At 32.6% G+C, this 26,187-nt stretch overlaps 1 protein-coding gene across 1 annotated transcript in view; it reads right to left on the reverse strand.

Annotated features, from left to right (window-relative positions):
• Positions 1-411: 411 nt before the first annotated feature.
• The window catches only part of LOC125077655 (paired box protein Pax-6-like), a 45,674-nt gene continuing 19,898 nt past the window's right edge, over positions 412-26,187 (reverse strand). The window contains exons 2-6 of the mRNA XM_047689646.1: positions 21,028-21,213; positions 12,467-12,607; positions 2,221-2,499; positions 1,822-2,006; positions 412-1,589 (exon numbers count right to left, since the gene is read on the reverse strand). Coding sequence (XP_047545602.1) covers positions 1,023-1,589; positions 1,822-2,006; positions 2,221-2,499; positions 12,467-12,607; positions 21,028-21,213 — 1,358 coding nt within the window. The 3' untranslated portion in view covers positions 412-1,022. The remainder of the gene's footprint in view (positions 1,590-1,821; positions 2,007-2,220; positions 2,500-12,466; positions 12,608-21,027; positions 21,214-26,187) is intronic.

The raw sequence follows: 26,187 nt of genomic DNA on the forward strand, positions 1-26,187 counted from the left end.
AGGTGTCGTAAAAAATAAAACAATATTTATTCATTTGTAATACATCGTATTACAACCGTTAAAATTACATAATTTATAAAATAAATCATTTTTACTATAGTCGTATAGTAATTTGTACAAGTTATTTAGATTTCGTCTGATATTTATAAATATTTGGACCATCAAATAAACGTTCAATAAATAAAACCACACATTAATTTAAATAAAATTTATTTTATTATTTTATAGGTACGTATGTAAATTGCCTACTTCGTTTCACAGTTATATATCCGTCTATTAATAAATAGTCCACAGTACTAAGAAAACTTAACACTACATATGTATATACATAATAGATCTAAACAATAATATAATACAATGGTGCCATTTTATTATACAATGAGAAAATTAAAAATTTAATTTTGTTAAGCATTTGATGAAAATAAATTTCAATAAAAAAAAAACTCTAACTATGCGACTTAATGGATTATTTGATGTTATGCTTAGTTTCAATATGTATTTATCATCAATCCATAATAGGAACTATAAATAAGGTGAGACCGAGGTTTCTACATTGTTATGACACTTTGGTATTTTCTTTTCTTAACTGTTACATTCCAAAGTTATAGCACCGGCGATACATAGGTATTAATACAGGAATTAGATGCGTGACGTCTCTGTTATCTCGACAAACTCACAGGGGACCGTGAACAGCCAATAAAAACAGTAAATTTCGCCATGTTCTAGTTTGAATGAGTAAACAACGCTTTCTATATTTTTCACATTTAAAGAGCTTAGAGATTTTCGTTACTTATAAATAAAGCAGTTTATTTGTGCATACTTAACTTTATAGCCATTTGTCACATTTACTGACAAACTTAATGCATATTTATTTACAGAATTTACAAGCGGTCTGGTGAAATAGCACTCTAGGATTATAATTTACATAATTTATTTATTCGGAACATCACATCACATATAATAGGATATAATAGGAAACATTATAATTTTTTACTACAATAGAAATAAATTAACTTAACTAATCAGCGATCATGTTTCGTTAATTGTAAAGGCAAATCGTTACACGCCATTCTTTGCCGGCTGGGGCTCGGGGATCTTGATCTAGTCTTATTGATCTGTTTTTCGACCTCATCTTCGCTCTCATCGTGAACATTTATTTCCTCATCCGAATCAGAATGAGATTCGTATCCGCGCGCTAATTGTATCGATTGTGCCGCTAATAACGCTGCTGCCGCGGAGTTTGGTACAAGCGCTTTGAATGCACTGCTCTCTAAGGTGGGATGGGGCTTGAACGCACTGCCGTCGAATTGCGTCTGCTGGGAAAGCGCTTTAAGGGCATTCGTTTCGAATTGGGCTTGTTGCGAAAGGGCCTTGAGAGCACTAGTGTCCTGATGCGCGAGAGCCTTAAAAGCGCTATTTTCACCGCCCATCTGAGGAGCGTGGTAGGGTACGCGCGCGGGGGACAAAGAACGGGACCGGGAGCGGGAAGGGGAATGGGGTAGGCGGTGCGAGGGGGAGCCACCACCGCGCTTGAGGAGATTCATGCGCTGGTGGCGCCTCCACTTGGCTCGTCTGTTGGAAAACCAAACCTGTCAGTAACGGTAAATAAACCTGATTAGTATTCCGCTCTCATCGTGTTAACAAATATTCATTTATGCAAATGAGCATGAAATAAAAGCTCTGATTTGACTAAAGATATTACAATGTTGACGCCTGCGTATGAGGTGTTAAATTAATTGGATTATGTGAATAAGATAAAAATATGTGCTTTATATTGCTCTTTGAAAAGTTATGATTATAAACAATAATGTCAATATTCACCTGAACTCTAGCTTCTGACAGAGACGTCTTAGAAGCTAATCGTTCTCGTGTTGATACACAAGGATAGTGAGATTTTTCAAATTCTTTTTCTAATTCTTCTAGCTGGTCTGGACTGAACGTGGTGCGATTTCTTCTAAACTTGGGCTGCTCACCATCCAAAGATCCAGAATCATCACCGTCGACATCTGTTAAAACGTAACAGAATGTTAATGTACTTATTTTGTGATTTCTTCTATTTTTTCCGTATAAAAATATACGTTTTATTGCTATTCTTTATTTAATATTTTATGATTTTTGTGTCTTATACAATAATCTAAGATAATTCCCTTTATATGCTACTTTGTAAGCATTATTGCTTACAAAGTAGTAATATATAATTTTTATTTACTCTTTACTGACCAATTAGTCCACGTCCTGAAGATCCCAGGAATCCTTGCTTCATGGCATCTGGATGTGGCACGCCTACCGCCTGAGCAGGGACGCCTGGAGGCAGTTGCAAGCTTCCAGGCGGCCATACGCCACCTCCAGCCCATGGAAACCCACCATATGGGGGTGGCGCAGCGTAAAGCCCATAGCCCGCGGCTCGGGCAAATTCTGCCGCAGCTCGCTCCGCCGCTCTATTTCTAAGTATCCTGTTGATTGACGATACGCTTGGCGCGGTCGCATTCGTGCATACCCCTGGTAACAAAATCATTTTATCAGATAAGCTAGTTTAAATTCAACCTTTCGATTAAACACATAAATAGAATGAATACAAAACAGTTGCTTTGTTGGAAATATGTCATTTCAGAATTTATAGTCTGTTCATAACAATTGTATGACCTCTGTCTGAAGTATTATTTGTGGAATTGCAATACACAGTTTAATAATAAGGTTTCGAAGTAAGTGCAGTGACTTCATAACGCAGGTCTGGTCCTCACTTCCCTTTCCATGTTGTCATTAACACGTAAGCTGTAGTTGCGCGCACAAACTGATAGATAATTATAGTTTTCTTCACTATTTCTTAAGCGAAGTTCGAATAATTACAATATGCACAGAAAATGAGTGACCAGCAGCGCGTTAAAACCGATGCGTCATTGGTCGCGTTTTAAATCGGCGGCCATTATATGTTTTAATGCGTGCTGAGGATCGCGTGCCGAGGCAGCCTTGGCAGAGCCATCCCATGTAATTTTCAGGAAACACTCTGGGTAAGTGGCATAATTTAATCATACCCTGTCTGGTTGTAATTGTCGTAGATTTCGTTGTTGAGCTACTGAGCAGTTGCTCTGCTTGGTCATGCTAGTGCGATTTAAAACTCGTATATATACGTATATGTAATTGCTTTACAGCATTACGCAATTTATCTATGGGTTCACATAAAGCTAAGAGCACAAAACGTGGACGGAAGCGTCGTTCCTATATTATTATCATAAAACACTATTTCTAGGTAACATTGTGTACACATCGCGGACTTTTTTAGTTTGACATTTGATTAATATTTAACTATTATCAATTGAAATGAAAGAAACATATCTGTAATTCTATCCTGAGCACTAAAACACTGTTTCCAAAATGCCAACGTTTTAGGAATAATTAACAAAACTGATATTTCTATAATATAATCTTATTTTATATAAGATTTGAATAAAGTATGTCAATCAGTAATAAAACTGAATAAAACATTATTAATATTTCGATAAAGATAGATATTTTTCTTAATATATCGTGTAAGTACACACTATATTTACAATAAGGAACTGTTTATTTTTACTTTAATTCTGTACATTCACAGCCGATTGATATGAAAGGAAATAGACCAATTTCGCTCGCCAATAATTACACGAAGTTGTCATATCTACTTACGCCAATTATATCTAGGAACAGTAATTCTCCGTAATTGCTTAATGGACGCTTTAACTATACTGTCAATAACGTTTTCCTAGACGCCTCGCTAACAATTACACGTATGCACATAAACTTCCCTGTGTCCTCAGAAAATTTTATATTCCTTAATTACTACCGAGAGAAAACTGTTATAAGATTGTGACGTCCGGCTAGAATATAAATAAAATAATTTTGGCTTCCAATATACAGATTCAGCGGAACCAAATTTATATTAATTATTAGTTTTTGCGGCTTGAACCGCATGTAAAGTCGTAGATTTTAGCTATATAAAAGTAACTTATTTCCTTCTTTGGGCTTCGAATTTGCTTTTTACTGAATATCAACAAATTAGGGTTAGTAGTTTAGCCGACAAGACTTAATGGACAGACAGAAGGGCAAACAAAGTTAGTTTCGCATTTATAATATCTGTATTGATAATTAGCCTAGTAGCAAATATCATGTTATTGTAATTGTTTACAGTTTTCGTAATAAAATATTTATTAATAACATAACAATTACATTCACAAACATTAATTTTTGCAATAACAAAGCGAATCATTTAATGATATTTACTTGATAAAGATAAATTGATAGTAGTCACGGTTGGTAATGAAGGCCCATTGAGACTTCCGCGCACGTCGGAGCGATACTGGCGCATCAAATACAATACAAACCCGACCTGTTATAATTTACTCAAAACACAAAGCCTTATATAGTATAATAGTAATGATCAGTTGCGCGCCTTCGCTTATTGTTAGCACGTCGAAAGTACAAAAAGCTGCCCTCAACACAATTTGTTTGACTCGTAATCGGCGCGTTAAGATGCCTCCTTAGAAGGCTTTCTGAATCAGACGCATAGCCAATACCCCAATATGGCTGAGAAACACTCACACCGATGAGAAGTAATCACTTACCGTCGAGATCTTCAATTAAACTGGCAACATCGTTTTACAAAAAGAAAGTAAACCGTTGAAAATGTTGTAACGTTTTGTGAGACCAAAGAATCACTGCTTATCTAGTTCCTTGTTCAATATCGGTGTTAAAAAAATGTACATGATCTTTAGGAGAACGGTTAAATTGCTTTTTGTTTTTCTAAAGCTAACTACAATGTACCGTACCCACTTTTTAATTCAGAGCGTTATTTTCAATTTATGTAAGGTAATTTTTTGCGAAAAATCTATTTTAGCTAAGGCTAAAAAACACTTTTTCAAAGTTATCTTTAAGTGTTTTCAATGGATTTTTAGAGAGTATAGTTGATTATTTTTTTATTGATTATATATATATTTATGTTAAAATTGAGTACGCTTCAGTATAAGCGACGGCCATTTTTCTCTCAGATATTATTATGACATTATAATATCGTGTAATATGATGTTGTGTTTTTTAGGAATATTTAAATCGTTGATGTAATGGCAAAGACCACTGGTTAACTATTTGTTTTGAAAGAGATCATTATCCGTCAACAGGTTGCAGGTGGGAATGCGATATCTATAATTGTTCTTTTAATGATTTGGGATCGGACGCCGGCCCTAAATGCCTAGTCACGGTCATGCAATTTGTCTAAAGTCGTTTAATCATGATTAGTCACAATGGGGTCCACTTCTATTTAAAAGTTTAGATACTTTAAATAAAAGAAGCTGGATATGCTTCACTTAGGTATTTTGTTATAACGACTATCATTGGCAACAAAAATTAAGGTTGTTTATAATTATATTGTCGTTACACATGTACCAAAAGACATCCATGAAAACCTAATAAAAAGCAAATTGGCTCCAAAATCTTAATGTTTTACTTCGGAGTGTTGTTAGGTTGGTCCCTGCCTAAAAGCGTGGCATGTCCAAAGATAAGACAATCCGGCGCCGTCTGCTATGGAGTGTTTAATCGGGTTAATTTATCGATAATTGACGGAAAACCTTTTTGTTTGTATTGCCGGGAAGTAACAGTAATTGTCACGCCTTTGAAGATTTACGTCCGCTTCTAAATTGAGACATTAACAATCGGATCTCGTGCCTAATGGTTCGGAATGAATTTATTTGTTTTACCTGAACCGGCTTTTCGATAAATTTGATTAGTCCTATTACCGAAGAAATGGAAGTCGAACTCGAGCGTTACCTCATAACTGATTAGTATGCAAGCTAACAGTCATATTACGTTTTAGATTCGACGAAATGAAAATAATTAGTAACTTTTATTTCTCGTTCATTATATACGTATAAAAGGACCGTCGTATTATTTGATGTCTTCCAAAGAGCATTAAATTGCACATCAAGATTAACATGGCTATAGATAGCAACATTTTAAAATGTTTTATAATTAAAGAATTAAAGGTAAGTCATTACGAGCTCGTTTGAGGGAAGTCACGGACAGTCCCTTTCTCGATCGGGGGTAAACGACACTAATTGTAAACTTTCGTTTTGTTACGTATCGGAATTGTACGCGATACGTGGTCGCAAACGATCTGAAATCACGTCCGCTTCGAACAAGTGGAGCCAGTTAACGAGTGAGTGGCGTCACGTCGTCTAAATGAATTATTGTTGGCTTTATGGGGAACATAAAACGATGAGATCGGAGGCAATCAAGCGGCACCCGCGGCGTGGACCAAGTAAAAAGGTGTCCGCGCCGGCGGGGGGCCGCTGCCGACCGTTGCGTTGCGCTAAACGCCTACGCTACGCACCCGCTCTTCAACCCATTTCAATTAGCAATGAATAGTTGAATTAACAAATGTGCCAATATTATTAATGGTCCCATCGCCATGGTTAGTAGCTCCTTACGCATTAATCTTGGAAGCCAAATCTTGGTAAGTATTTTAATAACATCTACTTCCAATATAAAAAGAGGATCGAATAAACTTATTTTTAATATAGTCACCGTAACCTTTACTACCATAGACAACAATGTATTTTGAGGCTCTGCTGGGAACCAATTTAATGCTGTAACAAATCAATAAATGTATCGGTTTATTGGGACCTATGTGGATATCGATTTGATTTATTTTCATCGGACCACGAGGCGAGACCTTGTTAGTAAATGTCAAAAAACTGGTCAAATAAAAAAAAAAATCTATTCTTACCGGACAACGAGGGAGTATTCTGCCCGCCAAGAGTAACTTTGTACGTTTTTTTGTAGACCGTCCTAAATAAACTAAAAAATTAATAGACTACAAAAACCTTTTAAGAATCAAGTTAATACATTAATTATAATTAAAGCTTGCAAGTAAAAACATTAATGTGCATTATATCAAGAGACGTGTTTCTTTTTTTAATTTAATAAGACTAATAGATCAATGTTTAATTTATTAATTACTGGATTAATTAAAAAAAACACGCACATTAAAATAAAAGCAATCAATTCAATGTATTTTAACAGCCTCTCGTAAAACATCTCGTCATTGGCTTCGCTAATTAATCGGCGCCACTAAATAATTAAAGCAGGAACAGCCCCTACATTTTGTAGCTTAAGAATGCAATTAATCAAAATTTGGTCAGTAGCTAGAGCCGGCCGTAACGCCTCGTAAACCGATATCGATTTAGTCGATAAGTTGCGTAAGCTATTGTACGGAACTGCACAGTCATCACCAACAAAGGCGGTAGTGGGCACCTTATTAAAATTTAGACGGTCTCGATGAATCGCTCTGTTTTGATAACCGCTTCCGAAGACTATCGATAATTAACGTTAACACATCACGAGGTGAAAGCGGTGTTTATGACAGATCCTATTATTTGAATGATAAAAGGTTGAGGTTTATTGTTTTCGTCGTTAACCGGAGAATATATTTTATAATGGGTTCATTTTTTTAACACAAGCGTGTTAAAAGTTGGCATAAATATTATACGTTTTAGCAAGATCAATAGCACTCAGCGTTACTAATTATTTTATGGAATATTAATAAATTCATAATTATTCGCCTAATTTTTGTTTTTTTTTTATTTATAGGTTATGAAAATGTTTGTTGTTAGTACTTATTAAAGAAATGAGATTTTATCGACCGCGGAACCATAAAAATGAAGTGCATTGAAAGTATGCCGCTATTCAGTTATGAAATTTAATCAATTTAGCCAGTTTCATAAGCACGCCGAGCTGGGCACGTGTTGCTTCATAAAAACTCGCAGCATTGTCCGCGATCATTTTGTTACAAATTTGATTAAAATTCTATTAGTTATGTTTCTTGAATGTACCATAGAGCTTATAAAGAACGAGAGTACCCCACTCGTTCCACGGCAATAGGTGTTATATAATTGTAATAAATATTAGAAAAATCTTCTCTAACAAAAATATAGCGACGTAAGATAATATTAGCTTCTTGTGAATGAAGCTAATATAAAAAGTATCTTAAATAATAATTTAAGTAATATTTCAAGAAATAAATTTATGTAAAGATACATAATTTGCGAATTAACCTTCTATTATGTATAAATAATAAATAGTGTGCACATATGTTTTAAAATAAAATAATTCAAAAACACTTCTAATAAATTTATACTTCACTCGATATTCGAACCGATAGCGGCTTCTTCGTCAGCAGGTGGTCCAGTCCGGTCAACACGCTTTGATACACCGAAACCATCGCTCGATCTAATAGAATCAATCATAACTACAGCTCGACTGCAGCAATCCGTGTACTGGACGAAACGAAACGAAACGAACAATGCCATCACAATGTTGTTTTGTGAATGCAGCCGTGAAACCTAACTGTACAATTTATTTTTTAAGGCTAAAGTACTACTGCATTTAACAACAAATATGTGAGCATTTACACATAACAACCGACATGGCATCGCGTGCAATTTCCACATACAGCATAGTCATGAGCGCACCGCGATCGAGCAATTATTTTAAACACATTTCAACAAATGACGATAATGTCAGCCAGAAACGGAGATAAGGGAAAAAAATATTACAATGCCAATCATTGCACAGTGACCCTTCGTCCACTAATCATAAGAACCAATTCTCAATAATGAGCCCCAAATAATTGTCTGTACTTATGCTTACTTCAATTTATTTAAAAGAAAGAACATATTTTAAGATCTCAAGCAGCAGGCTCTAGGCTATTAGCGTAATAGTTGCTCCAGTTTACGTTGAAATATGCTTTTTTGTACTTATTTTGCAGTCCTTTACTTTCAGTTATTCTAATGATTTTATATCAAAAACAGATTTCTTATTCTTTAACAAGAATTATAGAGAATATCTACGATTGTAATATGCAAACCGTTTACAATTTAATTTAATGTAAATTGATTGATATATTTTTCTACTAATTGAAATACCAAGAATATGTTTATTCGTTATATGAATGTAGCTTAATACGAGAATCTACTTTAATAAATGTTTACATTTGAACAACTCACGCTGCGTTCCATAACCGCAGCCACGATGCCACTACAGTCGCTTGACAATTTTCTTTCAAATTAATACCGATATAATATAATTTACCAGCTCGTTTTGCACGCTTCCCATCAAGAATGATATCGTCTTCTAATCCGGTCTGCAGTGACATCTTATAAACCAGAAATGGTCTCATAAGCAAAACCCGTTTAAGAGACGATCGGATGCACTGCCTACAACTCTTTACTAGAGAAACTGCAATTGCAAGAGCAATCTACTAAAGAAGAACTATCGAAGTTTTGCTGAAAATAAAGAACTTCATGCCTTACGTTCCTACATTTATAAACTAATTTACGGTATACGACTCTTCAGCAATAGAGTCGATTTTTGTTGATGCATTTCCATTACATGGACACGAGAGGTGTCGCTCGTGCAATTATCGCAATTGGCTCGTTGGCCTCAAACTTAAAAACGCCCATCATGTTCTTTCTGATATGTATGCCGCTGATAATTTCGTAATTCGCATATTTAATGTAAAAGCCATTGTATTAAGAATCATATGTCCAAATAAATACATCGAGTTTGTTGTTCTTATTTTAAATGAGTTTAAATAAACGAATTCGTGTTAACGATTTCGAAATTAATTAGCGGTTTATTTTATTTGCTAATTAGATGAGCAATTCTCGTACAAAAAACGATGATGATATCTATAAAAAACAAGATACTGCATCGCCTCATATTATGGTCCTGATACTTTAAAGATTTATTTCATTTTTAATTGTACTAGTGCTCGGACAGTGGTCACAATTCAATGTCCTCGGATCTTTTTGTCATACTGTTCGAATGTTTGAAAATATATGTATATGAACATTCTATTTTTCTTCTCTTATATTCATTTTTTTTAATTGGTAACACTAGAACAAATATAAAAAATCTCTAGACAAACAAAGAAAAACGGCACTGATCTGTTTTTTTTTTCTTCCTATTAATACAAAGAAGATGAACAATAGAAGTACTATATGTTGTAAATAAAGTTTCCACGTGTGATTATATTGTAAGTACACTATATGCTAGACCAGGTGTTTTTTTCCTACTAGTTACTTAAAATATCCGTCTCGAATTACATGATATCCGCTGTCGGTAAGCCGGCAGCCATCACCAAAACTAATAGACCATATTCGGGGTTGCACTTCATTGGCTTTACCACCTGACCTCCCAAAACGTATTGACACGAAAATACCTAAAGTTCAATACGCAAGTAGTCAAATCCTCTAATTGGATATAAAGGTATTTAGTTGCTGCCTAAATACGTACGTCTGTTAGCTGCGACCTTGTTAACTTAAACTCATTAACTTGTAATGGGATAAATTAATCTCTCTACTTACGTTTGTTTAACTCCTAGAAATATTGTTCATACAGACATTATATTATGTATAAAACATTATATAAAAATGATTCATTTAAAGATTTTTCACACATATTACGCAAAATAAAGTCAAACTTAAGTTATCTCAAATTAAGCATATTAATGTCGTTTTATAATTAAGTAAATAAATTATTCATAAAACTATAATAAAGAAGAAGATTTTTTTGTTTTATTGGATTCAGAAAAAAATGATGTTTATATTATAAAATTACTGTAAACACGCACGCACGCGCTTTGTAATTTGAGCGGCCTACACATATACACTATAAAATAAAACCGAGGGAAAATATTTTAAGGGGTCATCAAACTTTATTTTATATTTCAAGTACCAATGAAATTTATAACGAATTTAATACTATTCTTCTCATCTATGGCAATGTTATTTATTTCAAAATCCAATTTAATTTCATTATATATCGTTTATAAAAGTATTTTGCGTTATATAAATCATTTTATTTACTTAGTTTAGATGTCTCTATTTAAATTTGAAAGTATTAATGACAACTTATTTACATTTACTATATATAGTTACCTATTCAATAATAGAGTACCTAATTCACAAAAATCTCGACTGATTCACTTTTTAAGCATTCCTCAGTTTAAATGGAATGTTGATCTGTCATATCATTTGACATCTGTTTTATACATATTTTATACAGTTACATAGATTACCATAAACCATTAACAGCTGTGATAATCTTCCCAAAATATGAATATTATTATGCGTTAAAACACTAATCAATGAGAAAAAATCACAAGATTATTTAGAAATAACTGTCAACTGTCAAATAATGTAAATTAAACGATGGTTATTTCTATTCTGATACTTGTATTTATGTTTTAAAACAAAGTTTAGTTTAGATCGATTCTCTTTATATAACTTTTGTTTAATATTCTCGGTTGTTCATAGTTATTCATAAATAAATAATTTATCTACGTATGCGTAACTAAAAATGATTTACGCCATTGTCTTACTTGAACAGAATAAATGCATTTTTTTCAGAAATCATCATCGTTAAACCTTCACGGTAAAATACCGCAAAGGTTCCACGGTGGCTATTTCTTGTATTGCTAATTGTAAGTCTGCCGGTTCTTCTTAAATTTAAGTGTTTTCTAAAGAGGTGAAAGTTTTACTTTAAATATTAATAATAAAGGGTAATGATGCATTTATTATTTAAATTTAAATTAAGCTATTCAGCATACAAACAAAAACTAGCACTAATTTTCATAATATATGACATAGATATATATGTATATACTAGTACAAAGAAATATAATAATAACTACACAAAATAACATAAATAATTAAATTTATTATCTTAAGCATTCTTATGACATATAAATGTTAAAGCCTATTTTCTTAATAATAGTGTACGTCGACTGAGACAGGACAATTTAGCTGCTTTAATAATATGCCTTGACATTTGTGTAGTATTAGTGACCTCAACTCTATTAAAGGTAATAATGTGACATTGAGTATTCACAATTATCGTTTCTTCCATGCTTCAGTTACATAAACTATAACAATAATATAATCATTTATGTTCTTCGGAAATTTCTTATATTATTTTTATGAAAATCACGTCCATTTAATATTATTTTATTATGTTCTTCGGAAATTTCTTATATTATTTTTATGAAAATCACGTCCATTTAATATTATTTTATGCCTGGGTTTTAAGTTTTCATGTAACAATTGAACATGTTACTAATTTTTAGATTTATTGCGAAGTAAAAATCCACAATGCAATTTTGATTTTTTAAAAAAACATCCTTGCCCTGAACTAGAAAACAAGGATTGGAACTTATTTTCCTACAAACATTGTACGGTTGGTTGTCCTTGTCACATAATATCAAAATAACAGATATATGTATATATAGTTTAGTTTTGTAATATGTATATACCTAATACGCGAGCGGCGAATCGTGATCGCTCAGGGCGTCCGTGTTATACGTAAGAGAACATTTTAGCTCCTGACTTGTAGAAAATCCTTTACAACTAATATCTAGCTCGGGTCATCGTTAACGTACCTTCAGAAATGAGTCGTTCGCGAATCTCCCACGCAAATATGGTCGGATTTTCGCGTTTATACTGCTCGATCTTCGAAACCACCGCTGGCGTTGCGACTTTAGGTTTGCTCCCGCCAATGAGTCCTGGGGGTCGAAGTGTGCCTGGAATATAAGGCTTCTGTTAAAAAAAACAAACTCTAACAATTCCTGTCACGGATACATTCGTATCCTTTTAGCAATAATTATCAAATCAAAATAATTGCCCACAGATCAAACAGGCGAAACGGAGAAAACGTGTTACGAACATGCGAATAACTCTTCAAATATTGTACGATTTAAAAAGTGACACCTGAAAATTTTTGGACAAAAAAGTTAAATCAAATTAAAACTTTAATAAAAATACCAATAATAGCGGCACGGTACCAATCGATGCAATTTCATTGAACGCTAAACGTGAGTAAACGCCGAATACTGTCACAATACCGTACCCAGTCATAATTTAAACAAAACAACATTTATTTTTAGAACTTATTGCAATGGACTAAGATTGAAAATACTTTCACCGATTCTATCACACGTTACCGCTTCAGCATTCAAAAGGAAGATGGACGTGCTTGCCTTAAAAAAATTTGATAATCAAAGGCGCGGTACGGAATAATAATGAAAACTGCAAATTAGTGTTAATTATATAAACAATGACATCGGTTTAAATGAAGTCGACGCATCGAGACAAGAATTCTTAACTTGCCTTATAGTTAGGATTTTTTTTGTGTAAGCTGTTGAGTTTTGTGCTTTTTGTAGTCAAATCTAAAGTATAATAAACAGTAATAATGGTGGACTTATTGTTTGTAACATATCTATTAAGCAATTTATTAAAAAAACTTTTTCAAAAAACCTTCCATTTTTAAAATAGTTTGCTAAAAGCAGAAAAAATACTCAAAGCCTGTTGCTTAGATGTTTTTTTTAGCTCCAATAATTGTAACATACATTTAACATTATAATGAAAAGGAATATAAATCTAGATACCTACTTATTTTATTCCTCAGATTCAAAATGTAGACACGTATAGACAAGCCATATTATATTTAGGATTTTTAACATTTCCATAATGATGCCAATTTTGTCTTCTGGACGCCATATTATCTTAACAATATTGAGTTCTACTACTACTAATGTCTTTAAAATATTTAATGCCACTTCTTTTACAGAAAGGGATATTTTAAAGAGGCTTAAGAAATTTTTAAATTGATACAACAAGATCTCGAGCGTAAATTGAATGCGGCCCCTTGTTTTACTTCCAAAGAGTATCTATACTTCGAACACATTTTAATATTTAATTTCTCAAAGACTTGTTAAATTAATTTTAATTAATAAAATCACTTTACCAAAACAATATAAAAATTTGACACGATCTTAATGTTAATTTTATAAACTAATTAACGCAGATTACATTTTTATTGTTGGACATAAAATTGTAACTTCAGACAACAAAACGTGAAATTTGATTTCGGCATAAATTAGCTGGTGTCTGAGGACTAGGTAAAAAATTGTTGGACTCTGTAATTCCTAAATCAGTTAGTAGATAATGGATGAGTGCGTGCTTCGAGACAATTACACAAAAAGGCATTGGAGGCAGCATTCCCGCAGACGGCCGCGCGAAACTTTTTTACCCCTGTAACAACGGCCCTCCATACCGATCACGCTGAATAATTCATTACATTATTTATATTCTCATTTTTGTCAACGCCATTCACGATAAATTCATACGGGTCTTTATGTCTTGATAAAACTAAAGCTTAAGACCTAAAATGGTGAATGAAGCAAAAAAATACCTTAACTTAACACGTATCCAGATTCCAGAAAGACGTGCCATTTTCGGAGTCATTATAGTAATCCTGTATAGCTATAATCATTACAGTAATTGTTATTCCAAAACAAACACATTTAACTTTAATCGAGTATATCGCATGGTATTGTTATCATATATATAACATTGGCTGTAACCAATCTGTACTTACATATTACCCTTTCTTTCTTTATTAATACGTGAAGCAAAATGTTTGTATCTTTTTTTACGAAAATTACGCGGACGGATGAGTATGACATTTGGCACGGATAAAATTTATATGGAGAATAAACGCATCAAGCTAATATTTATATATAATTGCACATTATAGAAATACATTAATTTAATTTAAAAAAAAAAGCATTTTACAACTACCATGCGTATGATAAATAAACACAAAAAAATATTTATAAACATTCATTAAGTTCATACTTCCAACGCTTTCTTTGACATTTGTTTTTTTTATTTTTCAATTGTAATAATGACAAGGTATTATACAGTTCAGCCTCCATATTTTTGTTGGCAATGAATGACGGTCGAATTTCGAGCAATGAGCGACCACTTGTATGTTGAAATACTCCATGTATTAAAAAGTATCACCTTTAATTAATTTGCATTAGGAATACTACTAATAATGGTAATTATAATAGTATATTTACATTGCTTTTTTTAATATACATATACTTCAATCTATATATTTATAGATGAGTACAGAAATAATATTTTACTTATTTTGTCTACAATATTATTCTAAGCCCGACGAACGGACAACTTCACACAGGCGAACAATTCTGTAGATCAAAATACCAAGTCATCGTGGAACACGATCTCGATAGGTCAGAAAATGATAGCAATAATAATTAAAATATTTAAAGGATGAAAATATATTAAATTAGCGTACCAACGAAGTCTGCTTTCGACATTCAACAAGCGAGTTACGAAGTGAGTTCTTACATAAAGGCAATAATTGAAATACACAATGCTCCAATACAAATACAATTAATAACCTTCTTATGCTTTCTATTTTTATGTCAAATTTCGTTTTCAAATTTGCTATTTAAATAAAAACACAGAGAAAGTAACAAAATAACACACATAATAGCTAAACAACTTACGTTATTAATAAAATGGATTATTATAGTTTACTGCATAAAATACCTACAATTAAAAATAGTGACGGAACATTTTTTGCCGTATTAAGAAGAGCAAAAACTAAGGAATACATTTATGTTTACGGATAGTCACTCGAAATAAACTATAAATAAATGTTTTTTAATTTACTTTGTTAATGTGCTTATCCAATTGTTTGGGATACCTCATTAGCTATGTAATTTTATTTATTATATCTTAAGAACAAATATATATGTTCCATTAAATATGTTACCTTCCAATTAAATGATATCAAATACTTAAAATTGGCGAAATAAGTCAATCAAAGTATAATAGATTTTTATATTTAAAAATATATTTCTAATAGTTTAAATAAAGGAAATAATTTTAAAGCTATTCGTTTATGTACAAACTCTCGGCTTTGAACTGCACCTTTCACGCCAGTATATATTTAGTAAGAACGGTTTAAGCCTATGTATAAAGATTTCTTCGACTCCTGCCAGCTCGCTAGCCGCTCTGCTATTGATTGATAGGTAAATTGCGGGAGGCCGGCATACTGATCATTTCGCGGCAATTAAATTCACTAGGAACGTAATCGCATGACCGGAGCCAATTACTTGCCGTTGCCTAGGCGCAGGCTGATCGCTTGTGGTACGTACCTAATATTGTTATTATTGCATAAAGCGTGTTTACAATTTTTGCCATGCTTTTCCGCTATTCATTCGACCATCTTTATATTCCCTATCATATATTTCAATTATTATATACAAGCTCGTCCCAGTTGATATAAACATTTATAAAGTTAATAGGAAGTAAAAAGCTATTTATTTAAAGCAATAAAAATCAATAATGACTTATCGACACTTCAAGTTTTTGTTATTCGATTACAAGACCAAAATGTATAATTAATCATCCGACGCGAGAGTGTGAGAGTACAAACAGCACAATACGTACCCAAAACGTCAGTTAATAAATTTCCAAAGAACAGTCGTTTATGGGCGCTTAAAGTCATTACACGGTGCGTCTACAAAGAAGGACAAGATGTTTTAAGCGAAGCAGAAAGGCTCGAATTCAGTTGATTAAATTCGTATTAAAAGCGACTCTTTATATTGGTTGGCGCTAACCGTCAGGGAAACGCCACGTCATTCACCTAATAGATCAAAATCTTTATCGGCAAAGTAGTCTCGATACCTCGGCTTATAGAACTAAATGCAACGCGTGTGTTAACGATGCCTGATTCGGTGATTGATCGACTTTTTGTACAAAAATTTACTAGACAACTCGCTTCTTCAGAAGCTATTAATAAATTCGAAACTAGACTTCCATCATCGTTTTTTATTAAGTTACATTGGAAATTAATTCATGCTTAAATACCTAGGTTACTAAGGTACAATGTTGGTAGTTTTCAGCTCCTTATAAAGAGTATGAGTATATATAAATTTAAATTCGTCAAGTCATATTCAGTATATCATTCGTTTGAACTTAAGGTTAGACATTTCATAGTGCCCCTTAGAAATTTAATACAATTTTTCAACCTATTGAAACAAATTATTATGATAATAAACTTTGTGGAACATGCGTGGTTTGGGAGTTTATACACCACGCTGCTCTATTGAGAGCTGATGCACACATACGTCAGGATTTGTTTCGACATATGTAGATTCAAGATTGTAGATCATATTAACACAGATTAATCACACGAAATATCAAGGGTGCTTTTCTATGACCCCGCAATCTGAGATCAGTCTACTGACCCAGACCAAAGTCTTATGTGTGCCATATAATAATAATCAAATAAAGAACGATACTATGTTGAGTTGTTCAATAATCTCTTTCATAGCAATTCGTACTACAAGAACATTTCATACTAAAAATGTGGTCGAAGTTGTTTATGTTACATATATATGTATAAATTTATTGCATGTATCTATAGTGATGTCCCCAAAAAAACTTTTAATAAAATAAAATTTATAATCATATTATGAATAGAGTTGTTTAATTACAAGTCTATGCATATTACATTAATTTATAATTGGTTTGAATTCAATCAAAACATTGCAATAAATAATAATAAACTTGATTGATTCTATGTAAGAGGTATCATCTAGTTAATAAAGTAGAGTTAAATTAATCGCAATTTATCTCTGGTTGACTCAGGAGTGGTGTATATTATTTTTAGTATCTATATTACTAATTTTCTCGTATTTATTATATATTTGATTTTTTTTCCTAAAAAATAAAAGGTAAAGTTGAATTTGGTGGTAAGGCTTTGTGAAAGCTCGTCTGGATAAGTACCATCCCTCAGATATTCTGCGGCTAAACAGAAATACTTAGTAATGCTATGTTCCGGTTTGTAGGGTTAGTGAGCCAGTTTAATTACAGGTACAAGGGACATACCATCTCAGCTTAGGTTGGTGGCTCATTAGCGATGTAAGGAATGGTTTATATTTCTTAACGCGCCAATATCTATGGGCGGTGGTAACCACTTACCAATAGGTGACCCATTTGCCATTCGCATAATATTATAAAAACCAAATAATAATAAAAGAATCAATTATAAATTTATAACATGCACATATCTGCCTGATACTTGATCACACTAGCAAACAACTTTTTTTGGGTATGTATGAACTACTAACCAAATATTATTGTTTGGTTAGTGACCCATTCAATGCTGAATACCAGTGTATTGACGTATTAAGAGTAACAGTTACTCTTCAAATATTTTCAATAAATTAACATTATTTTTACATACCTCTATACTTGTTAAGTAAGAAGATATTTAGAACAATAGAGAGGGTGGACGATGCCAAGCATTTCATAAACCTTTTAGCTATTAGGTATTTATTACAAGGATATGAACTACGACTAAAATACCAACGAAACGTCAAAAGATTTTAAAGTATCTCTAGTGTATCATTACTGTATCATTGTTAACTTAAAATAACATTCCATCGACGGCAAAGATCATTAAATATTCAAATTAGTCACGGGAATTGGAACGGAAAAAGAAAAAGCATATTTTGTAAAGCAAGAATGTCAACCCTGGTAATTTAATTTTGATTATAGGACCAATGCTTAAATACGGCTTCATTACTCGCAGCGGCGATCCGCAGACAATCTTCTCGAGTAGGTATCATTAACTACGACTTACGTTTTAGAATATCGAAATAAAATTACCGGTTTAACCCTATATTACTCACTTCGGTGGTTTCGGTCTCTTTGTTCATATCAAATTAAAACGGGAATTCAAGACGGCACATCTAGCCTTCTAGATTTATATTTGACCTACACTACGGATAAACAAGGGAGTAATTACTAGAATCGTTCTAGAACAACTGGTTATATTGAACGGTGTGAGATGTATGTTTTGATTGAAAGGTTATTTATACGTGCCCATTTCCACATAGCGGCGTTGTTTGGGCTAGATAATAACGTTTGAACTAAGTCTAGGTGGCTATGTTAAATACGTAAGTGGTTTTACATGACGGCCCTGGGCGGATCGCAGCCGGGCTTCCGTGGGAACCCGACACGTGACGTTACGAAATCACCACGGGCTGAAATTGATTGACAATACACTCGAGCCGTTATATTTTGTAGTATTAGATTTACTTGTAATTTTATTATTAGTACCTTGTAAATTATATCCCGTTACCTTCGTTCGTTACAGCCAGTATGATTTAATTGATAAAGTTTCGATAAATACATTTCGAAATATTCAATTACGAAATATCAATAGTCTTTTCAGTAATTTGTCCGCAGAGATAGATTTTATTAACATTACCACTCAAAATGTGGCCGTTGAGGGTCAACCGGCGGAATCGATATTTATGGTTTTTATAAAACTACTAAACAAATCTCGAGGACAAAATTACTTGTAAAGAACGTAATACTTAGATAAGGTTATCAAAACTGTACTATTATTCAATTCGGTGTCACATGCTACGAATCACTTAGATTTTTCATAAGTGTGAGTGTCGTTCAAAGTGCGTATCATGATTATACAGCGGTCGACGCACGCACCGTTGCTTTTGAAATCGTCCTTTCACGATTCTTGAGCAAACACAAAGTGAGCATGTGTCCTAATTGTATAGCTCACCGATCTAATTCTACAATTCAAATAGTCGCACGAAATGACAGCTCATGCTCCGCTTACAACTTTGCTATGATATTACTCCGGGATAATTGACGGTACATTTTACTACAATTATATGACATTTTGTTTTCTAGCAGCTGAAATATGTACGGCTACGTTTTTAATTAAAGTCCAGCTGAATTTCAAGTTTACATATTTGCATTTCGATTTCAAAAAGAAGCAGCGCGGTAACCTCTCTTAAATCCGTAACGAGATTGCGATCATCTCGAGAGCATCGATAATTACAACGAAAGGATTAAATAAATGATTATTAATGCCGAGAATCATCGATGCTGAGATAGTTTGACATGTAGCTCGTATTGTGGAGGCGCTCGCGGCGTCGTCGCGGACGCAATGATTCGCAGCCCAGTGGCTTATAATTAACACGCTGCAAGTTTTATGAACCGATTAGAATCTAAGCTTTCGTCAATAGCAGCTCTGTCGAAGATCCACCGATGGCTTATCGTTGATTAATAGCAATTGAGATTTTTACCGCAACCGTGTTATTAGGACAGCGTTAAATAAAATCCAAACTGCATCGATTTCGACAAGTCAACGAATGATCACTGAGATATATGATATATGTTATTATCTATTCAAATCTGAAGAGAAAGGTTCACAGCGCTGCGTCGAAAAATGTGTGTTTATATTAAATAAAATAAACAAACACGTACTTTTTTAGTTCAGCTTGATATTTAATAAATATGCAAAACAAAGTGCATATTGCCACATATTGCCAGCGTATTATCAGGAATATCTGTGATACGATTCAGTTCCGACGTAATACTAGTATTGATCATTCTAGGCGGGCGGTGAAGTAATTATAGCAAATAACTTAGTTGCAGGCAATAACGGCCGCGAGGCAATTCGCTTGAGATATCTGTATAAATCAATACCATGATGAAGAGAGTTCGACTCGAACTCGATTAATAATAAACGTACTAATTACAGTAGAAGCGATGTACAGGAGTTCACTTTACCAATGATTATCTTTTAACGTGACTTTTAAAAGATACTTCTTCTACTTTATAAATTCCTCTTTATTTTATTACTTCTACTTTATAAATATTTAGAACTTCTACTAAATATTAAATATTATTAAAAGAAAATAATATGCCTTAATATTAAAATATAGGATTAATGAAACATATCAGCCTTAAAACGTTACTAAAGTTAACTTAATTAATTAATATATTTATCCATGACAATAAACAAAGGTAAAATGTTTTATTAAAACGTTGTCGTGCGATTACTAATTCTGTTTCAGCTCACTCGACTGACGTGTACGATCTTTCATGAAAATATATCAAAAAACATTGTACTTTAACCAAAAGAGTACTTTTTATACCATAACGTAGATTTATATTAAATTAGTTTCCTATGATGATGATGATTTTTGACTTTGACTTTTTTAAGTTGTCGTTATTAGATATGCAATAGGTAAATATAGTTTTAAGCATAAATAGAACATTCTTACAACTACAAGCTTACCAAGCAGCTTGGTAACAGCACCTTGCTGGGACAGGACATGGTGAGCAATGTCGTAGTGTCGCAAGCCGAACCGGGAGAGCTCCAACAGCCTCTGCTGCGACAGCAGTGAGGACAGTGGATGTGATGCGGCTCCAGGATACAGCGGAGTCCCAGAACCACCACCCGACGAGGATGGGGACACTGGCACTAGAACAAAAAAAGGTATATTAATTGTTAAATTAATAAACCATACAGTTGGTAAATAAACTGATAATGTACTCAATGGTTTTATCTACAGTACCCTATTATTGATTGCGATAATGTCAACCAAAAAATACATAAATAATTTATATAAATATAGTTTGTAACTTGGAGTTGGAAATTTCACAAAGAAAATCTCAAGTTTTTTTCATTATTAAAATCGGTTTGGTAAATTGTTAGCAATATTGTAACGCATTTTACGTATAACACACCCATTCGTCAGGAAGATCAACTTGAAATCAAATCATTTTAAACATTTCCTGCCAAGAAAATTACATTTAAAAATGTAAATAAACCGTAAGTACTAACTTTCGGTTATGTATTAAAATTACGTTTTTTACAAAAAAAAGGACATAAGACGTACCGATAGATCAATGACTTAAATCGTTGATGCTTATTATAATAAAATATACTAAATAATTCGATTGAGTAAATATATAACCATATAATTATATAAAGAACAGTATATTAATGACAAAGATATGTTTGTTGATAACCATATAAAAAACATATGAGGTCTTCAATAACATATTTTAGTACATTAAGTACGTAGTAAGTAAGTAGGTGTATAGATTATTAGGATAGTTTTCGAAGTAATATACTTGTTTCTAAATTTCAAATTGCAACGCTGTTTAATATTTTCACTATACTAAGAGCAGCGTAAAGTTAACATAAACATTATCTTGACTAATAAACTTATATGCTATAATAATGCACTTTGATTGCAGGTAATGATTTCGGGTAAAACAGTTTTCATAGCCCAAAACAAACAATAAAAATAAAATGTTAAAAAGAATTAATAAAGACTAAATACCTTAAAAATTTTAAAAATATACCAATTGGGTTTTTCTTATTAAAATGCTATAATATGTACTCAAAAACAGTTTGAAGTGTGTAGCATGCCCAAAGAATTCATGGTTTTATTGAAATGAAATAATGCATAATACTATTCCTTGGGTTTTATGTTAAGACGTATTGCTCGTTAGGCTGACTGGGGTGTGGGTTCTATCGAATAGTTCGTTTGCGCAAATTTGTAAATTCCATGCAAAATTGTAAATTAATAATTGTATGTCTAATATGACAAAAAAAACATAGATTCATATCGACATTTTTGCATATTTTTATCTGGAGATGCATCGATAAAAACGCTGGCTGTTTCTATCACTATAAATAAAGCAATCACTAACACTAGCAAAGAGAAGAAGAAGCTACATATCTAACTCCCACGCAAAAGTTCGACGGGCAGTCATGCGATATAAATTCATAGCTTCGATCCTGGCGGCTACTGTGGTACACAGTCCTAAAGGAAATTAATATCTCTAAATTCCCATAAATGTCCAACCGTTAAGCAAATGACCAGTTTTCTTTTAAAGAGGTTTTATATGAAACACAAAAATGAAGCGCTTTTACACTTAATTGGGAAATAGAAATACTGAATTACCCGTATTATAGCGCCAAAAAATATAATACTACCAATTCTGCTATTCTCAGATTATTAAAAAGAGATAGGAAGTATCGCCTCTCCGTTTATTGACGTCAATACTGCTATCAAGAACTCGCAGTAGCAAAGCAAGAACATTAAAAAGGCTGGATGAATTTTGTTATTCATTCATGTTTATTAAATACATTATACTTATTTTATTAGAAATATGTAATTAACTTTTTTCATGGTGTAGAGATTTAGCTACATATCAGAATTAAGACAAGATTGAATTTTAAATGAAATCTTAGTTTAAAGATTATTTTTATTACATTAATTAATATATTTGAATGAAAGACGTGATAAAATTGATTAACAAAGTCTATACATGTTCCAAAAGGGAAAGCTAAAGAAGATTGTTACTAGAAATCATATTAATCCTATTATTACAATTATAATAGAAATCATTTTTGTGATGTCGAGTATCGTAAAAAATAAATTTATTATCATTATTTCATAATTTGAAAGGCTTTAGCCTCAAGTCTTTCAGATTGTGCGCTATTAAGTAACCATTTCGTACAATTTAGATTCATTTCATGTCAAAGGACTAGAAATTAGTTTTATTAAAAGCCACTGTCATGATAAAGATAGACCATCGCTAACCGTGAGAAAGTTCCTTTTGTGCAATCACTACCCGTTATAACAGACTTCGGTGTTACGTGCCCTATAATATGCATAGCTAATTTTAAAATGATATTGAAATTCAACTGACATTACACTTTTTATGCGGAACGAAATTACAGTTAGTACGTTCAAGTAAAACTTCGCTTGTAAAATTTTGTCCATAAACTGGCCCGTTCGAACGAGCGTTTAAACGTTTCTCTGGCTTTAAGGTGTCGCTTTCGCAACGGTTATGCGTATAATATACCCGAGCAATTTGTCGTTAACTTCGTCCTGATATGCTAAAGGCCGATCGTAACAATGCTTTCTTATGAACACATCGTAACACATTCAATTATAAATTAAGCTATTAACTTAATATACTATAATTTGTTTATCAGGTTAAGCATCGAAATTAATGCGAGTGGCATAACTTGTTCATAACTTTACACTTTTTATTGGCGAGTCCATAAGGCGATTTCATCAAGAAAGGTAAGACTGAGCTTATAATTCGTATCCACAAAAACAACTCTTACCGCATTCGTTTAAGGATTAGATTCCGTTGCACCTCGCCGACCGATCGAACAGTCGGAATCGGACTTCGACGTATAATTTCTGGTGTAATCGCTTCAATAATGGGAGAAAAAAGTGATATTATCTGCCCACGGTCAATAAATTAACACCGTTTAGAGCAAAAATGTAGAGTCTTAGTGTCGCTACTATTATAAATAAGGTGAGGTGGAATCTGGCGAGGTTTTAGAGATCGTTCGTGTCAGTGAGTGCGTGTATATGTTTTTATTTGGGTGCGTGAGCAGTGAGGCCTTATTAAAATATTTCGAGTGGAAACTGGAAGGACCACTTAGTGGTGCGCGGGAGTTTCACGCCTGAGCTGATACAACATTAAGTCGACAAGATAGCTTATTTGTGCTTTGCTGAGGATTAGGGCTAATAAATCACTGATTAGAATGTATTGACTGGCTGTAACTCCGGCGCACGGTTCTCTCTTTTATTTATTGACCGATAAGTTTTTTAGGGTTTTATGACTTCATTATTTTATTTCCATTACCGCAGTTACGAGTTGTTTATTTAATTAACGACTAATGCAAATTATACATCGCTTATCTCTTACACATTGATCATAAACGAGGCGGATCTTTAATTAATTATGCAAAATTAAAGGTCGATTGACGATCGTCGATTTTTGACGAACTAAACACGAGTAATTACTTTTTTTTTTAATAAGTCAACGCGACGATTTGGGTAATTAAAAAATTTAACATCAATATTATATGAAAAGATTATTAGTAGATAAGTTGTTGAATGCAAAATCGTTTGCTTGAAATTGTTTCTAGCATATTTTAAAACATCACCTTTTTAATTAGTCATCCATCCATCCAATTATTCGTCCAAGTAAACTTACACATTGTGGACACTTAATAAATTTTCTTAATCCATTATTGAATATAAAAAGCACGCAATTTATATCCTCGCTAATTTACAATACAGGGCATTAAGTTATTTATTTCTTCATAATTCATTCAGAACATCATATGTATTTAAATCTTCTTTGCATTATTACTTTATTAAACAAATACTATCAACTTGGAATGCCTTCCGCGCAGGTGGTTCATACATGCAAAATAATGCATAGGGGAGCGTTACAACATCGCGTTCGTTCAAACGCGAACAGTTTAAACAAAAAAAAAGAAACATTGTCTTACGAGTGGGTTTCGCCACTATTAATGTCATCATACACCGTAAAATTACCACCTTTTGTGTAAATTTTAATGCAAGAACGAAAGTGCAGTTAAACATAGCTCTGTAAACAAATAATCATTCGACAGCTCCTCTCTTGAATCGTTTAAATGCTTAAAGGAATTATGGAGTCGGAGAGTAATAAACACTATTTAAGCTGATTTGGTTTTTAAATTAGATTCATGTTAAATTGACTATAAAACAATTTAATTTAAGATTTGTATCATTGGTAATGTGTAGTGTTGTATTCGAAACATGCTATAAATAAATGTATATATTTTTAAAACTTTCCAATATTCATTACAAATAAAATAAAACGATTTATGAATACTTTATTAAAGAAACAGAATTCATGTACATTTTTTTTTTAATTTTAGATGATGTGATGCGGAATTATGGAAATGTTTAAAGCTTAACTGAATCAATGAACGTGGCATTTTGCTTGTTCCAACTGCTTGCATATTCAATGCAGACGATCAGGATTTAATAGGTAGTTCTGAACTCAGACAGCATCGAGCAACGGAAGTGAGCTTTTAAATAAATAAGTCAAATGCGACCGCCTACCGCGTTGTTATATTTTTAGCAAATGTACAAAAAAATAAGTTTAAATTTATAAAAAAAAAGATACTTTAAATTATTATTTTTGTTACTCTTAAAAAAAATTGTGGCATAATTTTTTTTTTAAATTTTTTTTTTAATGCACGAACAGATGCTTTGAATATAAATAAACATGCTTTGTTACACATTTTTATTAGATCATGGTTGCTTAGACTATATATATATATATATATTTCAGAGGCGTTATAGTAACAAAATATAAATTCATAGTCTAATTCTAAGTAACTTTTTTTACTAAATAAAAAATATATATACTTAGGTACATAGATGTTACAAGTACCGTGTCAAATGTCATTTCCGTTGTAGAAAAAACAATACTAATATCAACAAAGATAGGCAGCTTGAGTTTTGCACGTAATTAAAAAAATATTGGTCCATTAATTTGTCACTAACTTGTACGCTTCCATATTAAACGTTAACAGGAATTCCAAAAATAATTAATTATCTTAAACATGAATAAAACATAT

Source organism: Vanessa atalanta, chromosome 4 (genome assembly GCF_905147765.1).
Source record: "Vanessa atalanta chromosome 4, ilVanAtal1.2, whole genome shotgun sequence".
NCBI classification, from domain to species: Eukaryota; Metazoa; Arthropoda; class Insecta; order Lepidoptera; family Nymphalidae; genus Vanessa; species Vanessa atalanta.